Raw genomic sequence first — 17385 nt, 5'->3', positions numbered from 1 at the left:
GTGGATGTCTACACTGGGTGTGGTGGGTGAGGGATCGTAGTGGCGCTTGTGGCTGCAAAGCAGAGGCATAAAACGTCCAATTTGGCGAACAATTGCACGAATGCAAATGAATGGATAGGGAACTTTTATTGTGATCACAGAGAGTTAAAAACAGCGCTTCTGGGTGTGTAATTCCTAATCTCAGTAGTAAGCAGCACAAGTGACCCGTCAACAGCTGCACAAACATACTGATCAGCATTTTGTACAAAGTCAGTTAAAATTACTTTCACTAGCATATTTAGTTTTGTATGCTGCTTTAGTTCACAGAAACTGTGTTTATGCGTGGGTACAATATTGTGTGTTTATGTAATAACACAGTGGCTGAAACCTTATCTCAATATTCTGTTTCGACTTCCAATGTGTGCCCCAGATGAGTTCCAGCTGCAACAAGCACGCTGCATACTATAGACCAGCAGACGCTGGTTGCACGCCTGCAATCCATAAAAAGAAAGAAAAGAAAAAACCCCTCCCGAATCACTCCTTCTTATCCCACCTCCGCACAAAACTTTGCCAATTTTGAAAAGTGGCGACTCAAGCAGCAGCAGCAGCGGGAGGAGTTCACCACTTTTCTTTTTCACAGTCGACTATCTGTCTTTGAGGTGAGTCAAGGTAATTGCTTCCCTCAGGCGCTGTTTTTTTTTTTAATTCAGTCTTTCGTGGCGTCTGCTACACCTGCCTGCCAAGCTCCAGCGCTGATGGGCGCGGCTGGGACCTGTGCCCAAATCTCTAGTTTTGACTCGCCTGGGAAAGTTAAGCAAAAAGGCACAAAGGGACTGAGGACTTAAGAACATCCCACCACGACGCCTCAACTTCATATAGACACGGACGGGAGCAGTCGGTCTATCTTGACAGGAATCGGGATTTGATTGTTTGTTGTTCGAGCTGGCTGAAGGTATGGATTTTAACAACATAAAGTAGCTACACTGGAATGACCTGGAGACTATTTATATATAAAGTTGTTTATGCTGGATGGTGCGGGGGTTTTCTTTTCCCACCTGGCTGTTGCATCTCTGCACTAACTAATTGCTCTCTGGGAGTTTGGTGGTGGGCTGTCCAAACTTTTTTTTGGCTTCAAAGTTATAGGCTTTTGTCGTATGGAATTGCGGAAAATCCCCTATTATCCCATTAAAACATCTGAAAGTATTTTATAGCTTGTCTTTAAAGTCTTGTAGTTGGTTTTGGGATCCGTTTTCTTCCGGTGGTATCTTTAGAATTAGTCTGTTACAGTGATCTCAGGATAGTTTTACATGTATTTCTGCCGCGCTATTTGCATCCCTCTAAATATATTGCAGGACCTGATACATGTAGCACCAGTTTTATGTGACTACAGCCTTGTATATTTGCTGACCAGATCGGTTGCAGGCTATAATATTGAGGATGGTATAAGCTTTAATGTAGAAAAAACAACAACAGATGTATTCAGAAATGTTGGAAAGGGGAAAAATAGCATTCTTTGGATTATTTCTGCCTTTGTATTTTCTAAATGTGATGTTAAAGTGTGCAGTAAATGAAGCACATGCTGCTAAATGTCCTTGGCTGGCAGGGTGTGGTGAGAGGATGGTCTTTCAGAGCTGCTCTTTTGTTCTTTTGTTAGTTCTTCAAGGACACGACGTGAATAAGAAATCCATTGAAATCTATAAATGATGCTTTGTAAGCTATGGGGCCTTTAATGTGGTTTCCATTATTCACATGACATTTAAACATCTATTCAAAGTTGTTCATTTGTAAATACGACAGAGGTGATGTCTTCTACCTGCTCTATCTTGGGCCTACTGCAGAATTTCTGTATTAGTCAAAATCAGTAAAAGCAGAATTATCGAGAGAAATTGGATCCACTGAAATATTGGATTATGTTTTTAAAAAATATGATCATGTGACTGATGACATTTGTCAGTCTTCAGTGGTATGAAATTTCACATTGATGCAGTAAACATGAGGTACAAACGGCCTGGTCTTTAACCCAAATCATTCCGGGAATAACAACCGGCATTTGCCCTTTTTCCCGTTAAATGTTTGCTAAAATGCCATTTAAACAAGTCAAAGAGTAAACGGACTTTTAACAACAGTTGGCGCAGTAAACGCATGACTGTGGTCAACATTTTATCATCATCATCTCACCAGATTAAAATGGGATGGACGAGTTAACGAGACAGATGGACTTCTCAGGAGGCTTGTCAGAAGAAAGGGGTGAGATTTCAGAATTTATTTATGTTTTTTTTAAAAAGAGTTCACCATGTCAACACGAGTTAAAGGGCTGGTTCACCCAAAACACATTCACACACTTGTAGCTGTCGATGTATGCAGATAATATGGGTTTTATACGCAGAGTGTTAGCGATATATACGCCACTGAAATGTCTCTGGCAACGCAATGGAAACATGTATTTTCCAAAAAACAATGCAGATCTCAGTGTGGCAAGAGATATGAAAATATGACATAAAATGTAAGAAAAAGTGTAACTGACCCAAAAACACCTACACACTTGTTTTCTTGGGTGATGCTTTTGTCTCTCTTATTTGGGGGCTTACTATCTCTAACGTCATGGCATGCCTTCACTGGTGTCGGTTTCCATTTCTGTTCCTCGCTCTCAGGGTGCAAGTCATCCTCCGGGTTTTCCTCCAGTCGTCATAACTGAATGTAAAAGCGCAGCTCATCTTGGCCTAATGACCTTTGACACGGAGCAGGATGGCGAAGCCGAAGGAACGCCTGATTATATGTTTGATGCTAACTGAGAAGAACATATAATGAGCAACCCTGTTGTCCTCATGTTCTTCTCTTCTTCTGTATGTCACTTTTAAAACAACGTTTGTATCGTTTACTCTCAAAACTGTTTGTTACAAAGTGCTTTACAGAAGAGTGAAAGGACAGAAAACACAAAAGCTTATACGTATTGGAAGATGATATAAAACCAAAATAAGTTTTAAGATGATTTTCATGCACTGATTTGGCTTCTTCTGGACTTTGTTGGAGATTGTTTAAAAGTTGAGGAGCAACGGCATCAAAAACATGACCACCTTTAGTTTTGAACCTTGACTCTGAAACACACGAAAGTCCCTAAAAGGGTGAAGAACAAGGAGGAGGAGGACAGGAGCGAGGAGGCAACATGAAACTGAAATGGAATTTATATTATCTTGTTAAAACGCAACAGGCTGCAGCTGGAGAACAAGATGCCTCCTAGTGGAGGAAGTGTGTTGTTTTAATATTAATTATCTGCACCCACTTCATTATAAACACAACGGGATTTACATAAACTGTATTTAATGAATTCCCCACACTTCCTAGTATGCCTCTATGTATTATGAGACTAAAGGGCAAACACATAAACATACATGTTCACAGCATGCAAAGCCAAGTTTAGGTTGAAGGTTCATTATTGCCCTTAAAAATAGTAGTTTAACAAAAAAAAAGAAGATATTTGAGCACAAAGAACCACTTACTTCATGGAGATGATTTAGCTATTATTTCATACTTTATCTCGTGATAACAATTAAACAATCTCCATGACAACTGAGCAAACTCTATCTGCAGATGAAGGCCGTTAGATCTGGCTGAAAGCTCAGGAAACATCAAAGCTGTATCACTCCCAGAAAAGACTGACATGTAGGATATAGTTGTGTTTGTTTGTTTTTAAATTTGACAATAATTTATTATGTCATCTAAATAAACCTTAACTTGAATTAAAACTACTTAAACATTTACACACGATTACTCTCAACATTCAGAAATGTTGGAAACACTTTCTAATCACCTGTTATAAAGAGTTTATAAGCTGCAACTAACGGCTTCAGGTAGTTAGTCACTTACGGTACTAATGCGTTATTAAACAGCTCTAAACCTTTGCTGGTAACAACAATGTTTAAGTCGGCAGTTTGTGGAGAATCTCTCTGGCTGGTGAGTCATTATTAGTCAAGTGTTTACTTAAAAGTTATGAATGTTTAACTTTCTAATACACCATCGAGTCTGCAGTTATACCTATCATCAACGTTAATAAGAGGCTGCAGGCTTCTTACTGTCTAATAAGGGTTATTATAATGATGATATTAATCCATTTAGCATGTACTTGTAAATGTTATTAACTTTTGAATAAATTGATTGTGGTTGAAGAAGGTCAGAGGTCCTGAATGAATTAAAGAGTTAGAAAGACAAAGCAACTGTCCTGCTGGAGGAGGATAACAACCAAACCTGGCAACCTAAAACGTTTTTCTTACTGATGACCGATCACTGATATTAAGCATTGTTATAAAATTATTATTATTATATTGTTATTATCAAACTATATTACAAAGTGCTACTGAAAGTGTTACTACAGCGCCGCACTGATGGTAAAACCATCAACCCTGTATCAATCAAAGCCACATAAATCTAACTCTGGAAGGGTAACAATCATCACCAGGCCAATCACTCAACACTCCAGACAGAAGTGATAGATAACTCTCAGGATAATACACTCATCATTTCCTTTGTTTTTTATGTGCTCAGTTGTGCGGGAAACTGTAACCTCCACGTCCCGACTGACTTCTCTACCACCAAGTGAGTGTCTCTTTCTTCAAGTCACGCTCGCTTTAATTATAAACTAAATGCTTAAGACAATAATTATAGCCGAGCAGGTCTAAAGGAAGTACCCGCTGAGTAACGCCGTCTCCTTGTTTTGCTGTGTGTCTTCTCGTTGCTAGAGGGAACCAGCGGATCAAATCACAGGAATATGTCCAGCAGTGCTGGAGGGCTGGGCTTGGAGAAGAATGTCTTAACCCAGAACAGCGGTGGAACTTATTTCTCTTCATGTGAGAGCACATTTCCACTCATGATCCAAAATTGGGAAGTTGTGGGTTGGTCTTTGGACGAGTTTTTGAGACGTTGAATGTTGTATTTTTAACAACCAGTAGAAAGAAAGAGAAGTACTGATTTAGATTTTGTTTCACATCACTTGCAGTTTTTAAGAACTTCCAGTTCTTCACTACATTTATTTGACTGGTATAGCTGCGGGTTACTTTAAAAAGTCAGATTTTGTATACAAAATGTATGAAGAGCTTATAAATTATGAGGCTTTATTATAGATCAAACTACCCAACAGTATACCTGTGCACAATAAGGGCAGACACAGTTTATTACACATCTTACTAATCAAATAGTCCAAATCATTTGAGAACTGTTTTGATGATCCGCTTTAAAAAAGGTAATGGTTCCAGCCTGTCAAATGTGAGGATTTGTAGATTTCACCTTATTATTATCATCATTGTTATTATTATTGTTGTCAAATAGTCAAAACAAACAATCTCAAAGTGTCAGATGTCAACTAATCAGTCAATTAATTGGTAATTAATTTGCCATATAGAAATAGCTCCACCTCAACCAACTTATTTACTTACACATTAACTGAAGTATCTGAATACTGCCTCCACCACTGTCCATAGCTTCCTGTGATTTCCTAGAGAGGAACTGAAAATGCAAACAAATAAAACAATTCTTGCAAAGAGCTTTGTTATTTGGTCCATAAGGAACATGGACACAATATTGAATCAGTACACTTCCAATAACCTAGATAGTCTTATAGTCAGTGCACAGCAGATCAGCTGAACATGCAAAATGTAAAAAAGAAATGCCTGCAGGTAAGCATAAAGTTCAACAATATGGTGAGTAATGTTTCAAATAATGAATAAACATTTACTTGGGTGTCAAAGGATCAGTGTTTAAAGTCATTAATATCGTTCCCTTATGGAAATTCCTCTGCAAATCAATGACTATTCACAAACCTGACACAATTAATCAGAAATAAATATCTCCTTAATTTTGTAGATCTTTCCACAAAATTCCTAGAAAATTATAAACAAATAATCGGACCTGTGAAATACAGCGTTACTGTTAATGTATATACTTATACTGTTGGGTAGTTTGATGCACAACGCATTATACTCTCATCATATGTTTTGTTTTGATAAAGTAACTACAGCTGTCAGATAAATGTAGCACTTTAATGTGACTCAGGCATATTCCTGTTTGTGTGGACGTGATCAGGTTGCAGGAAATCAAAAATAACCTGCATGCATCATCCCCCCAGCTTCTGTAGGTGTGAACACCAACAGCTACAGCTCCTCCTCAGGAGTTTACCTCGGAGGAGACTCCTTAGGAGGTGATGGAGGGGGGATCTTCATAGACGCAGAGGGGTACGGAAGCGGAGGAAGAGGAGGAGGAGGACTAGGAGGAGGAGGAAGCAGCAAAGGCGGAGGCAGTTATCTGGTAAGCTCGGTGTCAAAGGTCAGGTCCAGCTCGTCAGGTGGTGCCAGGAGAGCGCAGACTGCTGGCTCATCAGGAGGCCTGTCTCCAGTTTACCGGGAGAGGACGCACATATCCAGCCGCTCAGGAGGTTATGAGGGTGAGATCCTGTTAATATAAGAAGTTGGCATCAAGGGGAGCCTGAAACAGAAGCACAAAAAGTTCAGGAAACGGTCGTGCACGAGGGCGCTGTTAATATCTCTGTTGCCATTGTGTTTTTCTTTTCTAGGAAGTTCCAGTGCCAATTCCTCTCCAGAGTTTGCACGCAAAGATTATGGAATCTATTGTAAGTGAGAGTGACAGCTGTATGTGATTATATACTTTATGATTACACAATATTTTTTCAGGTTTAACCTCATATGTCTGTGTTTATGTTTTTTTTTTCCTGTCTGTTTTTATTTTTCCAGGCTCCAGCACCTCAAGAGGGAGGAGCGAAAGCAGAGGTATTAAATAACTATAATAAGCCCCCCCCCTCTTCTCTTCATTATTTCTGCACTATCTGACTCAGAATTGTCCCGGCCTACTTTCTTATTAAATCTGGATTCCTTTGTCCATTTTGTGTGTGTGATTTATTTCCAGAGAGCGAGATCCGAGCCAGATTACAAAGTGCCTCTCCCTCCGCCAGCAGATGTAAGACCACTGGAGACACATTCATCCATTTACTGTTGGTTATGTAATTCCTCATGAAGCAACAAAAGCATCTTTATTACAGTGTGTCCATTCAAAGTACCACATGGATAGTGAAAAGATTGTTTTTTTCCTGCAGGCTCACTTCAGAGCAGTATGTATTTTGAAATACGATGCTGTCGAATGCTTTGGCTCAGTATAGGACATTCCTACACCTGTCCCATGCATGTTTATGTCCATGAAATCTCAATTAGTAACACATGTGCAGTTCACCCCAGACAGAAGGTGTACAGAACGTCAGCACAAGGAAAAGCGTGAGATTTTAAACAACGAGGATCATGGGTTTGTTTGCATTGTGTTCATGTGGGGAAGAAGTGAAGGGCCAGATTTGTGGTGGCAACAATGGCACACATGAGTCACTGTTTGCAGCACCACCCTTTTAAAGCAAAGCAGTGGAGAGTCAGAGATTTACAGACGCTGATCGCTCCCCCTGCTGACTAAAGTGCATAACTGTTATTATTTCCTTCACATTCTGTGCCACCTTTAACCTACCTAAACACAGCTGGGTCTCAGATTGCAACAGTGCATATTATGTAGTGGTGGAAGAAGTATTTATTCTTACATTTATTTACTTTAGCAATCCAACAGCATGGAATGGAATTGGTACTGTTGGCCTACTCGAGTACATTGTGGAGGAACTTTTACTTTACATTTTATGCTACTTTATATTAAGTTGAATACATTTCGGGGGAAATGTTCTTTTTACTCCACTACATTTGGCAGATTAGTCTCTTTCAAGATTTCACACACAAAACACATGAATGACTCATAGAGTATGATGCATTGATGAAAAGCTTACGCCTTGACAAAAAAGATAATGTACAAGCTGGAGTGAGTCCATTATGTTATCTGTAGGGTGGTGGAATTTAAGGAAGCCCAGAGTTCATTGAAGATGATTAAGGAGCTTGTCACCACATCCGCACACCTGATCCCACTCCTGTAATCAAGCACACCCAGACAATCAAAGAGAGAGCGGGCTAGCAGGAAGAAGCAGAAAGTAGAACAACTCTACCTTACTCGTATGATTGGAGCACATTCTGTCGCCAATACTTTTGTACTTCTACATCTGTTAAAATTATGAGAGCAAGAGCTTTATTTTTAATGAAAATACTCCATTACAAGTAAAAGTCCTTTGTACTCAAGTAAACAGAGGTAGGCTATAACCGCCCACATATACTTAAGCATTGAAGGTACAAATACTGATTATGAATGACCACTTTCAAAGTATTAATTATGTTGTTGTATATTTAGAGTTTAGACTTTTATATTAGTGCACTCTCTTGCCACACAGAGAAAGCTAACTAGCTATACAGCTAAAGTAAGCTAGCTTGTAAGTTAGTGGCTAGCCTTAGCTAAAACTAAAGTTCAGTTTACTTATTGATTTAGCCGTTTTTGGAAAATGTCCAATTTGATAGACTGACATTGTGCCAATTCAGTTAGTAATTCGACATAACTAATTGAAGCACTAAGTTAACGAAATCCAATCATGATGGAGGAAAATAAACTTAGCTTAAACTGTGCTATTGCTAACTAGCTTAGCAGATCTCAGCAACTGCCATTCAAGCTTTGGTGAACTCAAGTGAATTTCATATGATTTGGTGTGGTTAAGGTACCTTTTAGATGAGATATATATACATATATCTCTAACTGTTAATAATTTATTTCATTATACATTTTAAGAGTGGTCAGACAGTCAACTAGTGCAGCAGAGAGAGACATTTAATTTCTATATTGACTGTAAATGAGCAAAATAAAGTTCATTAAACAATTTATTTAAAATGGAAGAAAGCTGAAAGAACACATTAGTTGGTAGATACTGGGTTTTTCCTGAAGATTAACTGAAGGCAGAGTGCAGTATACTATCTGTATTTCTAGGTAGGCCCTATTGAAATGAAAGCATTACAAACTTTGTTACACGGTTTGCTGTCCAGCCTGACAATAATAAATGCGACTCTCTGCCCGTAGTGTAGTTTGTCAATTCAGTAAATATAATTGAGTAAAAAGTACAATATTTGACACCTAATTTTAGTGGAGTTTAGTGAAATTAGAAGTACCTAATTTTGCTTCCTGAAATGAATTGCTCTGAGATATTGCAGTATTATATTTGTTGAGCATTGTTTGTGTGTTTTGCAGGGACGGAGCTGGATGACGTGAAGAAGCTGCTGAAGGGACGCTCCTGCAGCGTCAGCCCCACTCGCTCCTCCAGCGCCTCCATCACTCTCCCTGTCCCTAAAAAGGCCAGCGTGGAAACCAAGACCGTCTCTGTGGCCACTCAGTCGGGTATATACCCTTACCAGTCGCACACATGCACATAGTCTACATGCACAGACACGTTGTCTCCCTCCTACAGATGTGTGGTTTAAAATAGCCTCTCATGTATTAGCATTACATCTCAGTGAATCCTGAAATACTTCTCTGCTGCACAAATAAAATGACATACAATATCTCCTTTCTCATTGGAATATATCAATACATTTTTTATGAATGAAGGGTAAACACACTTTACACTGTTTTGATTTATGTCTTTTCTTTCCTGCAGGTTCATTTGGCTCTGGTGTGAGATCAGCTGGGTTCCAGACCATCGATACATCAGGATTTTATGATCCCGCTCTGACATCTGGGCAGTTTGATACTGGTGTAAAATCGGGCCAGTATGATGTTGGTCTGAAATCAGGCCAGTATGATACTGGTGTGAAGTCAGGACAATATGACATGAGTTTGAAATCAGGGCAGTATGACACCAGTGTGAGATCAGCCCAGTTCGATACTGGTGTAAGATCAGCCCAGTTCGATACTGGTGTGAGATCAGCCCAGTACGATACTGGTGTGAGATCAGCCCAGTACGATACTGGTGTGAGATCAGCCCAGTATGATACTGGTGGGAGATCAGGCCAGTATGACACGCTGGACGCTACACTTCCTACTTTCACCTGGTCCACCACGACCCTGCCCTCCGCCTCCACCACAGTGGTCACTGGCAACACCACCAGCTACGCGTACCAGGCCGGCACTAACAACATGCCGGGAGGATCGTTGCCGGGAGGCCTCACCTCCCCCTCGTCCCTGTCAGGTGAGACCAAACGTCCCTTGAACATTACCCGTTACCTGCAGGTGAAATGTCGTCTTATTTGTAGTAAGAGATGTTTGGGTGACTGTTTTATCTCTAGTGCTATATTATGTACTGTATATGGATATAGTTACACATAAATAAACAACAATGGTTTGTTTTATTTTAATTTTTATTTCCATGTATTGGTTTTCTTGTTTTGTGAATATTCATGTGTGTGTTATTTTATGTTATTTAATTAAATCAAACCTTGCATTCTGTTTACAGTTTACGGCTTCCAGAATAATCTGGCTCCCACTTCTGCCAGTGTGCTCACCACCAGTGGAGGCAACATTAATGCTACTACCATTGGAGGTACGGCAGCATGTTCGAACAATTTCCACTCTATCTTACATCCTACATATTTTGCACTCTAAAATAATACACAATAGCACCTTTCTATAGCAAGTGTTTAACTTTGTGTGTTTGTATTTACAGGTTATGGCGTTCAGAAGAACTTGTCAAATGGTGGTGGTGTCGTCAGCTCTGGAGTCTCTACAAGTAAGTCCGCAATAGTTTAAAATATAATCACAGTCAAAAACAGTTCTCAAACTTAAATTATTCCTGACTGTCTTGTCTGTTGTCAGCCACTAGATCCCAATCTGATGATGCATACAAGAGAGACTATAAGTTCCTGATCTCTGAAAAGGAGAACGTTCCACTCAAGAGGGATGCAGAAATGCTCATTATGGCTAAAGACAGTGGGAAGCAGTTCACCAGCAGCAGCGTTCAGATGGGAGGAGGTGAGTCAGCTACTTACTGCCTCCTTCTGGAGAAACACTGAATTTTCTCCCAATTTAATAGGTTTCTCAAATTTTGTACACCCAATTTCCTCACAGCCACAGCAGGCTGTAAAGCTTATTTAAACAGTGTACACTGTACAGATATTCTGTTTTAAATAATAGCATCCCATGCAGCCTTGGTATTGGTCACTTTGGAGGCTGTTCATAGACGGTCCTGATCCCTTTGTTAAACTATCTCAGCATCGATCCAACATTTCTGTTTCTTAAAGAAGCATGAACAACCTGATCTGACTTTGAATGAGCATTTACAAGTGTTTCTAATGGTTAGATTTCATAAATCATTTTAATCAGAACAGGAACTGAAGTACGATCACCATTACCATTTATTTGTTGTCTTGGGGACAGAAAAAAAATATTATAAAAAACAAATATTTATTATTTATTTATTTTCTTCCTCCTCCTCCTTTTAAATTGAAGATATTTGCTTGATTATATACTTACGTATATTAATGTTATTCTTATTTACTTTTTTGTCTTTGTTGGTAAAGCCCTCTCTGTGTTGTGACTATTTGTATTGTATCAAATTGATTGTTCTCTCATTCTCAAACAGCTGTGTTTTTTTGGTTCTGCTTGTTCAACACAATAAATACAATAAAAGTAGTGTTTTAAAAAAGTGCTTCTAATTTTACAGGGTCGTTATCGGGAGATTCAATTAAGAAAGAGAAGCTTATTTCAAGCTACGGTGAGAAAATGCCACTGAAGACAGAGACGGGCAACTCTTACTGTGAGTACTTATTACAAACATCTAAAAACTAAAAATGCTTTGATTCTAGAAATAGATAAGTGATGTTTTTTTTTAATTTCTTCATCAGATGGATCATCTGGAGTTGTAATGAAAGACAAAGCCACCTATGCAGGTATTTTGGATTGCAAATATCTTAATATTTACATTAATGATGAATATTTTAGTGTGTGGAAGTGAGGATTTTGCGCTCTACTCTCTCCGTCTGCAGAGATTCAGAGGGACAGCGGCATCTTCGGAGGAGGTGGAGGACTGTGCTGCTGCTCCGACGCTTGTTGCTCTTGGTGGAAATGGCTGCTGGGTCTTCTCCTCCTCTCCCTGCTCCTGCTTGGACTCCTGTTTGGGCTCATTGCACTGGGTAAGGCTAACACAACGACATTTAATAGAGAACAATAAAAATCTCCCCAAAGATAAAACCTTAGGAGTCGTGGGATACTCTCTGGAGCTACTCTGCAAAGAAACGCGTGGGAGGGAGCGCTTTTGTTAGTTTCTAAACGATAAAATGTGTGTTTTAGCTTTTACAGGCTGGTGAGCATTATTTCACAGTGCTGCTAAGAGCTGTGGGACAGTAAATGTAATCCCCTCTCTGGAAATTTGATCCGTGGGTACTGTCTCACTGCCATAAAGTCGGTCTGGCATTCATTCTCAGTGAAACAGCTCCAGAAATGCTTTCTTGATGACATCAGAGGCTGCAGTTTGTTTTCCTGCAGCAGGAGACTTGTTGATGTGAATTCATCCTGATAAAACCATTTGCAACCTCTAATTTGAGGTATGCTTTTACTGGTATGTAAGCTTGTGCATGCCCAAACCTGTTGAGCAGGTACTGACTGAGTAAAGTTATCTGATAGGCCTACATACAGTCGACTATCTGTGTAGTTCCTGACAAAACCGAAGCTGAAAAGAGTAATGTTCAACTGCTCTGTAGCAGGTTAAAGAGGTAAAAAAGCAAAGGTTTTTGTGAGATTTTATTGTATTTTATTTTTTACATACATCAATATACTGCATATGTTAAATATGAATTGATTAGTAACAGGTTCATGATCTTGTGAGTTACATCTGAACACACAGACATGATGCACATACTTTTAGATTCACTGTGACATGATTATCATTATGTCCGTAGTAAATAAATGTCCAAAGAGCTGCTGAAAGAAAGTGTTCCTTGCAACTCCAGAACTTGCTTGAGAATCATGTTTTTCTTAAGTATGGAAGTAATCCAGTGATGGTTAACTGTTTTATGATTTTAAATGTTATATCTTATACTATTCTTTTTTTTAAATCAATGATATATTTCACCACCCCATTCCAAAAGATACAATTTTTGTATTGATTATTTTTTTATTTATATTGTCCTTTTTACAGTTTACCTGTAAATTCAGTTGATTGAATAGTCAGAATGTTGCATTTAGGTGTTATTTAGATCAGAAAAATGTCTTCCCTGATGACCATTATTACTGTTTTAATAGTAACAATAATAAACTTAATTTTTATAGCAAAATGTCATGGATAAATGAAACACAAACTGCTTTACATGAAAGTGAATGCAAAACAAATAATGATGTCCTTTACCATAAAATAAGAGAGATAGTTAAGCATTCAACTGTCAATTTTCCGAAGGCTTCTACCGCGGATACGTTCATCACCTGTGGAAAACACAGTAGTTTATTTATTACAGATTGATGATATTTTCTGACTACTGGTTCTTGTTATGTTTATCTTATCAAATGTTGACGTCTCTTTCTCAGCTGAAGACGTGAGAAAGCTGAAGAGTCGAGTGGCCTCGCTGGAGTCCACGGGGGCTTCTGCTGTTGCCAGCCAGCGATTAGGTTCTCCTAATGACATCGGCCTCTATGGGACCGCTGGAGCTGGAGGTACCGGCAGCACTGACAACACGCTGAATCTCGACGGTAGAGGTGGAGGTGTAACTGGTACTGGCGGCTCGGCTGGCGGAAGTGGCATTGATGTCATCGTTGGAACTGATTCTGCTGGCTCTACTGGGGCTAGTGCTGGAGGTGCCGGTACCAGTGGCAGGACCAGCGGTACTGATACCAGCTTCATTGGTGGCACTGGCCTCGGGACCGGAGGACACTTAAACGCTGCTGCTCTTCAGATGACGATCCAGAAGATGTTAAGATCTGAAATGCAGTCACAGTCATACAGAGGTACTGCACATATATACTGACTACATGAATACACACACACACACACACACACACACACACACACACACACACACACCCTGCATTTAAGTTCATCGAACTGTTGTTTTCTATCTCAACTTTTCTAACATCGTCAGTGCAGGGAGAGAGAGGACTGCCTGGACCTAAAGGTGAAATTAAAATATTTATTTCATAAAATCTAAACATATACTCTTTTTTTTTTTTTTCAAGTTAATTAACACGAGTGTATTTTTTATTCTTTTCAGGGGACTCTGGAACTAAAGGTCAGGAAGAAAATCACTTACTGTAACTTTAATTCAGCTACTGTGGACTGTCATCTTAATTAAATATGCTTTACTCATCACAGGAGATTCTGGTTTCCCTGGACTTCCAGGTGAGCAATGATGACTAATATTTTCATTGAATCATTACCATTTTTTAGCAATTTCTTGGGAATTTTGCGCTGCACCGTGATGTGATTTTACTGACTGTGACCTTTGACCTCAGGTGCTCCGGGTGCAATGGGACATGCAGGCCCTGAAGGTCCAAAAGGACAGAAAGGAGTCCAAGGTACAGAAAACGCTTCAGTTGAAACTACACCGTGCAAGTACACTGCTTAGCTATTATTAATAGTGAGGTGTTTTATCTGTGTGTAAAATGTCTGATCAGGTGATCATGGACTGGATGGGGCACCAGGCATCAGGGGTCGCGAGGGCCCGGGTGGCCCCAGAGGTGAGGCAGGATCTTCAGGCTTTACAGCGAAAGGTGAAAGAGGTATGGCTCAGATTCCCAGCATCAACAGAGCTTTTGTGTGTATTAGTAATACTAATGAGACCTAGTTTATCTTGACTGTGTCACTGCAGTATCTCGTGTTTTGTTTTATGCAGGTGCCCCTGGGGATACTGGGTCCGTCGGCCCGGCTGGACCAAAAGGTGACAATTGTTCTAGACTTCTGACCATTCAAAGAGCTGTACACTACATGTCATCATTAGCCCATTCACACGCACACATTCACACACTGACGGCAGGCTGCCGTGCAACGTGCCAACCTGCCCATCAGGATCTAAATTCATGCACATTCATGCACGCTCACACACCGATGGCACAGCCGCCGGGAGAAATCTTTGGGTTTAGTATCTTGCCCAAGGACACTTTGACATGTGGACTGGATGAGTCGGGGGTCGCCGATCTTCCAATTAGCGGACGACCCGCTATACATCTGAGGAAAACAAATGAAATAGAAAAATAAGTTGAAATACATTAAATAAATAATAATTCAAATAATGATAATAATAATAAATTGGAAGAAAACCTCAAAGAAACTAACCAATTTGAGTGGCAGATAAAAGTAAGTTGGGGTTATCACTACATAAAAAGAAATCCTTTTAAATCAATTGTGTGTTTTTACATACAATTACGGTTGGTTTTAATTGCTGACAAAAGGTGCATTTGTAACGTTTCATTGCCTCATCGTGTATGAACGTCAAACGGCACCAGGTGGCAGCATTTAGATAGCGTGTGAATAAAGCCTCCATATTGTTTTGTAAAAAAGCAAACGAGCTCTACCTTGAGGGAGACACATACAGCAATTAAGAATGAAAATACCCCCAAATGATGAATTGTAGTTTGATATCTTTACTGTATTACAATTATTCATGTTTTTGATAGAATAGCAGCCTTAACAGTTAAAATCTATGTGTGATGTCAGTAAAGTATAAAGAAAAGAAAAAGTGATTCATTTGCAAGTTTTAGGATAATTAGGCTTTTATAAAGTTAGTTCCACATTAGTTAATTTAATGTTCTTATTCAACATTGTTTTTCCTTTCTAATAATTCTGAATCTATGATCTAGGTGCACCTGGAGTTCCTGGACTTTCTGGAGCACCAGGTCAGTTTCTCCCGGTCATCATTCATGTAGAGCATCACTGTGACTCCAGAAACACCGGCTGAGTTTAATTCAAATTTACCAACTGAAACTATTGTTAGCATTCTACATAAACTGTTTTGTTCAACGTCAACATAGGTCTTCAGGGTTTCCGTGGCGAGGCAGGGCAACCTGGATCTAAAGGTGGGTCACATGGAAAAACACCCTGAGATTCCTTGTTAGTTTATTTTATATACTATAATGTTACTCACAGTCACTGTTGTCCCTCAGGCGACAGAGGGCTTGGTGGACTCCAAGGACTTAAAGGTTTGTTGTAACTACATCAGTTTCTCACAGGACTTGTGGGGTCAGTGAATGCGTCTAACTCTATTTGAATTCATGTTTATCTTAGGTGAATCTGGTGACACGGGTCTCAGAGGGGTCAAAGGTCAGTATAGCTTTTGTGAATCAAACTGTATTTGAAGCTGTCAAATCAGCATGTTATACACTCTTTGCAGTTTTCTAAAACAGTCGTCTCACTCCTCAGGTGATCCTGGTGTATCAGGGCTGCAAGGGTCAGCCGGAGAGAGAGGACCCAAAGGATCAACGGGTGAGTCACAGGAGCTCCAGCCTCAGATGATTAATGATGATAATGAATTCTCAGACACTCAGATTATGGTATTGTGCTTAGCTTAGCTTAGCATAAAGACTGGGAGCAGGGGGAACAGCTAGCCTGGCTCAGTCCAAACACAATTCACCCACCAGCACCTCTAAAGCTCATTAATTAACACGTCATATCTTGTTTGTTTCAACCAAACAACAACAAAAAAACAATGTGGTAACATGACAATTTGCTTTTTTATGAGGGGTTGTGTGCCGGACTATTTCTTGGCTGGGAGCAGTAACTTCCTGGAGTCTCTGCTGGTTGGAAACTGCTCAAAATGTTGAACTATTACTGTAATAGGTGATGAGTGTGCATCACAACAAAACATTCACCCTTCCAAAAAACGGAGAAAGCACTTAAAAATTGTATATAATCAATATGATTTTATCTTTTTTAATTGTATCCATAAATGATTTAAACAATTTAGATACATTTAGTTTAACTTATTAGCTCACTCATCGTTACTTTTTTTCTTACCTTGTTATTGTTATGCAAACACACCACGGCTGATTTCAATGAGGCAGCAAAGAGAGTATTAAATAACATAATCCTCCAAGGGGCAGCAGAGAGGAGTCTTCTTATAAAGATAAAGATAGACGTTATTTTTCCAGAGGAAAGTTGCTGTGCCACAGGTGCATACAAAGTGGGACGAGTGTAAATATAGAAAGCCTCTTTTGCTCTTCATACTAATAGATTTAAATTGAATACAATTGTTTTCTTTCCTTTCTACGTTGTCAGGGTTGTCTGGAGCCGATGGATTTAAAGGATCAAGAGGTAAATGAGTCATTATACAAGCATTACAGATACATCTATATAAATATTAATCTAATTTGCACAAGGATTTAAAATTTTAAATCTCACTCTAAAGTGTCATTTTTGACCCTCAGGTGAAGTTGGACCTGCTGGGCCACCTGGACTCAGAGGTTCTTCTGGAGATGCTGCATCTCCAGGTAAACTGAAGCTGATGCCACTCTCATGAAACTGGGTCTGCAGCTATTTCAACATTATCATTAGTGGATGATATGATAAGATATATTCATGATACCACCCCC

General features: G+C 39.5%; 1 protein-coding gene across 3 annotated transcripts in view; it reads left to right on the top strand.

The window, feature by feature from the left end:
- Positions 1-179: 179 nt before the first annotated feature.
- col17a1b (collagen, type XVII, alpha 1b) overlaps positions 180-17385 on the top strand; it is a 24607-nt gene continuing 7401 nt past the window's right edge. The window contains exons 1-30 of one of the 3 annotated variants that reach the window (XM_031839435.1): positions 180-931; positions 2161-2226; positions 4519-4569; positions 4713-4820; positions 6095-6409; positions 6539-6595; positions 6717-6752; positions 6889-6939; positions 9130-9276; positions 9536-10066; positions 10331-10417; positions 10541-10603; positions 10690-10845; positions 11537-11629; positions 11718-11762; positions 11859-12005; positions 13393-13809; positions 13944-13976; positions 14073-14090; positions 14174-14200; positions 14314-14376; positions 14476-14580; positions 14694-14738; positions 15658-15693; positions 15829-15873; positions 15961-15996; positions 16082-16117; positions 16217-16279; positions 17072-17107; positions 17221-17283. In XM_031839435.1, the coding sequence (XP_031695295.1) occupies positions 2172-2226; positions 4519-4569; positions 4713-4820; positions 6095-6409; positions 6539-6595; positions 6717-6752; positions 6889-6939; positions 9130-9276; positions 9536-10066; positions 10331-10417; positions 10541-10603; positions 10690-10845; positions 11537-11629; positions 11718-11762; positions 11859-12005; positions 13393-13809; positions 13944-13976; positions 14073-14090; positions 14174-14200; positions 14314-14376; positions 14476-14580; positions 14694-14738; positions 15658-15693; positions 15829-15873; positions 15961-15996; positions 16082-16117; positions 16217-16279; positions 17072-17107; positions 17221-17283 (2965 nt within the window). In that variant the 5' untranslated portion in view covers positions 180-931; positions 2161-2171. The remainder of the gene's footprint in view (positions 932-2160; positions 2227-4518; positions 4570-4712; positions 4821-6094; positions 6410-6538; positions 6596-6716; positions 6753-6888; positions 6940-9129; positions 9277-9535; positions 10067-10330; positions 10418-10540; positions 10604-10689; positions 10846-11536; positions 11630-11717; positions 11763-11858; positions 12006-13392; positions 13810-13943; positions 13977-14072; positions 14091-14173; positions 14201-14313; positions 14377-14475; positions 14581-14693; positions 14739-15657; positions 15694-15828; positions 15874-15960; positions 15997-16081; positions 16118-16216; positions 16280-17071; positions 17108-17220; positions 17284-17385) is intronic. The other 2 variants (XM_031839449.1, XM_031839441.1) reach the window with 2 other exon arrangements.

Source organism: Anarrhichthys ocellatus, unplaced genomic scaffold, assembly GCF_004355925.1.
Source record: "Anarrhichthys ocellatus isolate YVR2014 unplaced genomic scaffold, GSC_Weel_1.0 scaffold3, whole genome shotgun sequence".
Lineage (NCBI taxonomy): Eukaryota > Metazoa > Chordata > Actinopteri > Perciformes > Anarhichadidae > Anarrhichthys > Anarrhichthys ocellatus.
Note: the sequence above shows the minus strand (reverse complement) of the source record. Positions and strands in the feature narration are given on the sequence as shown.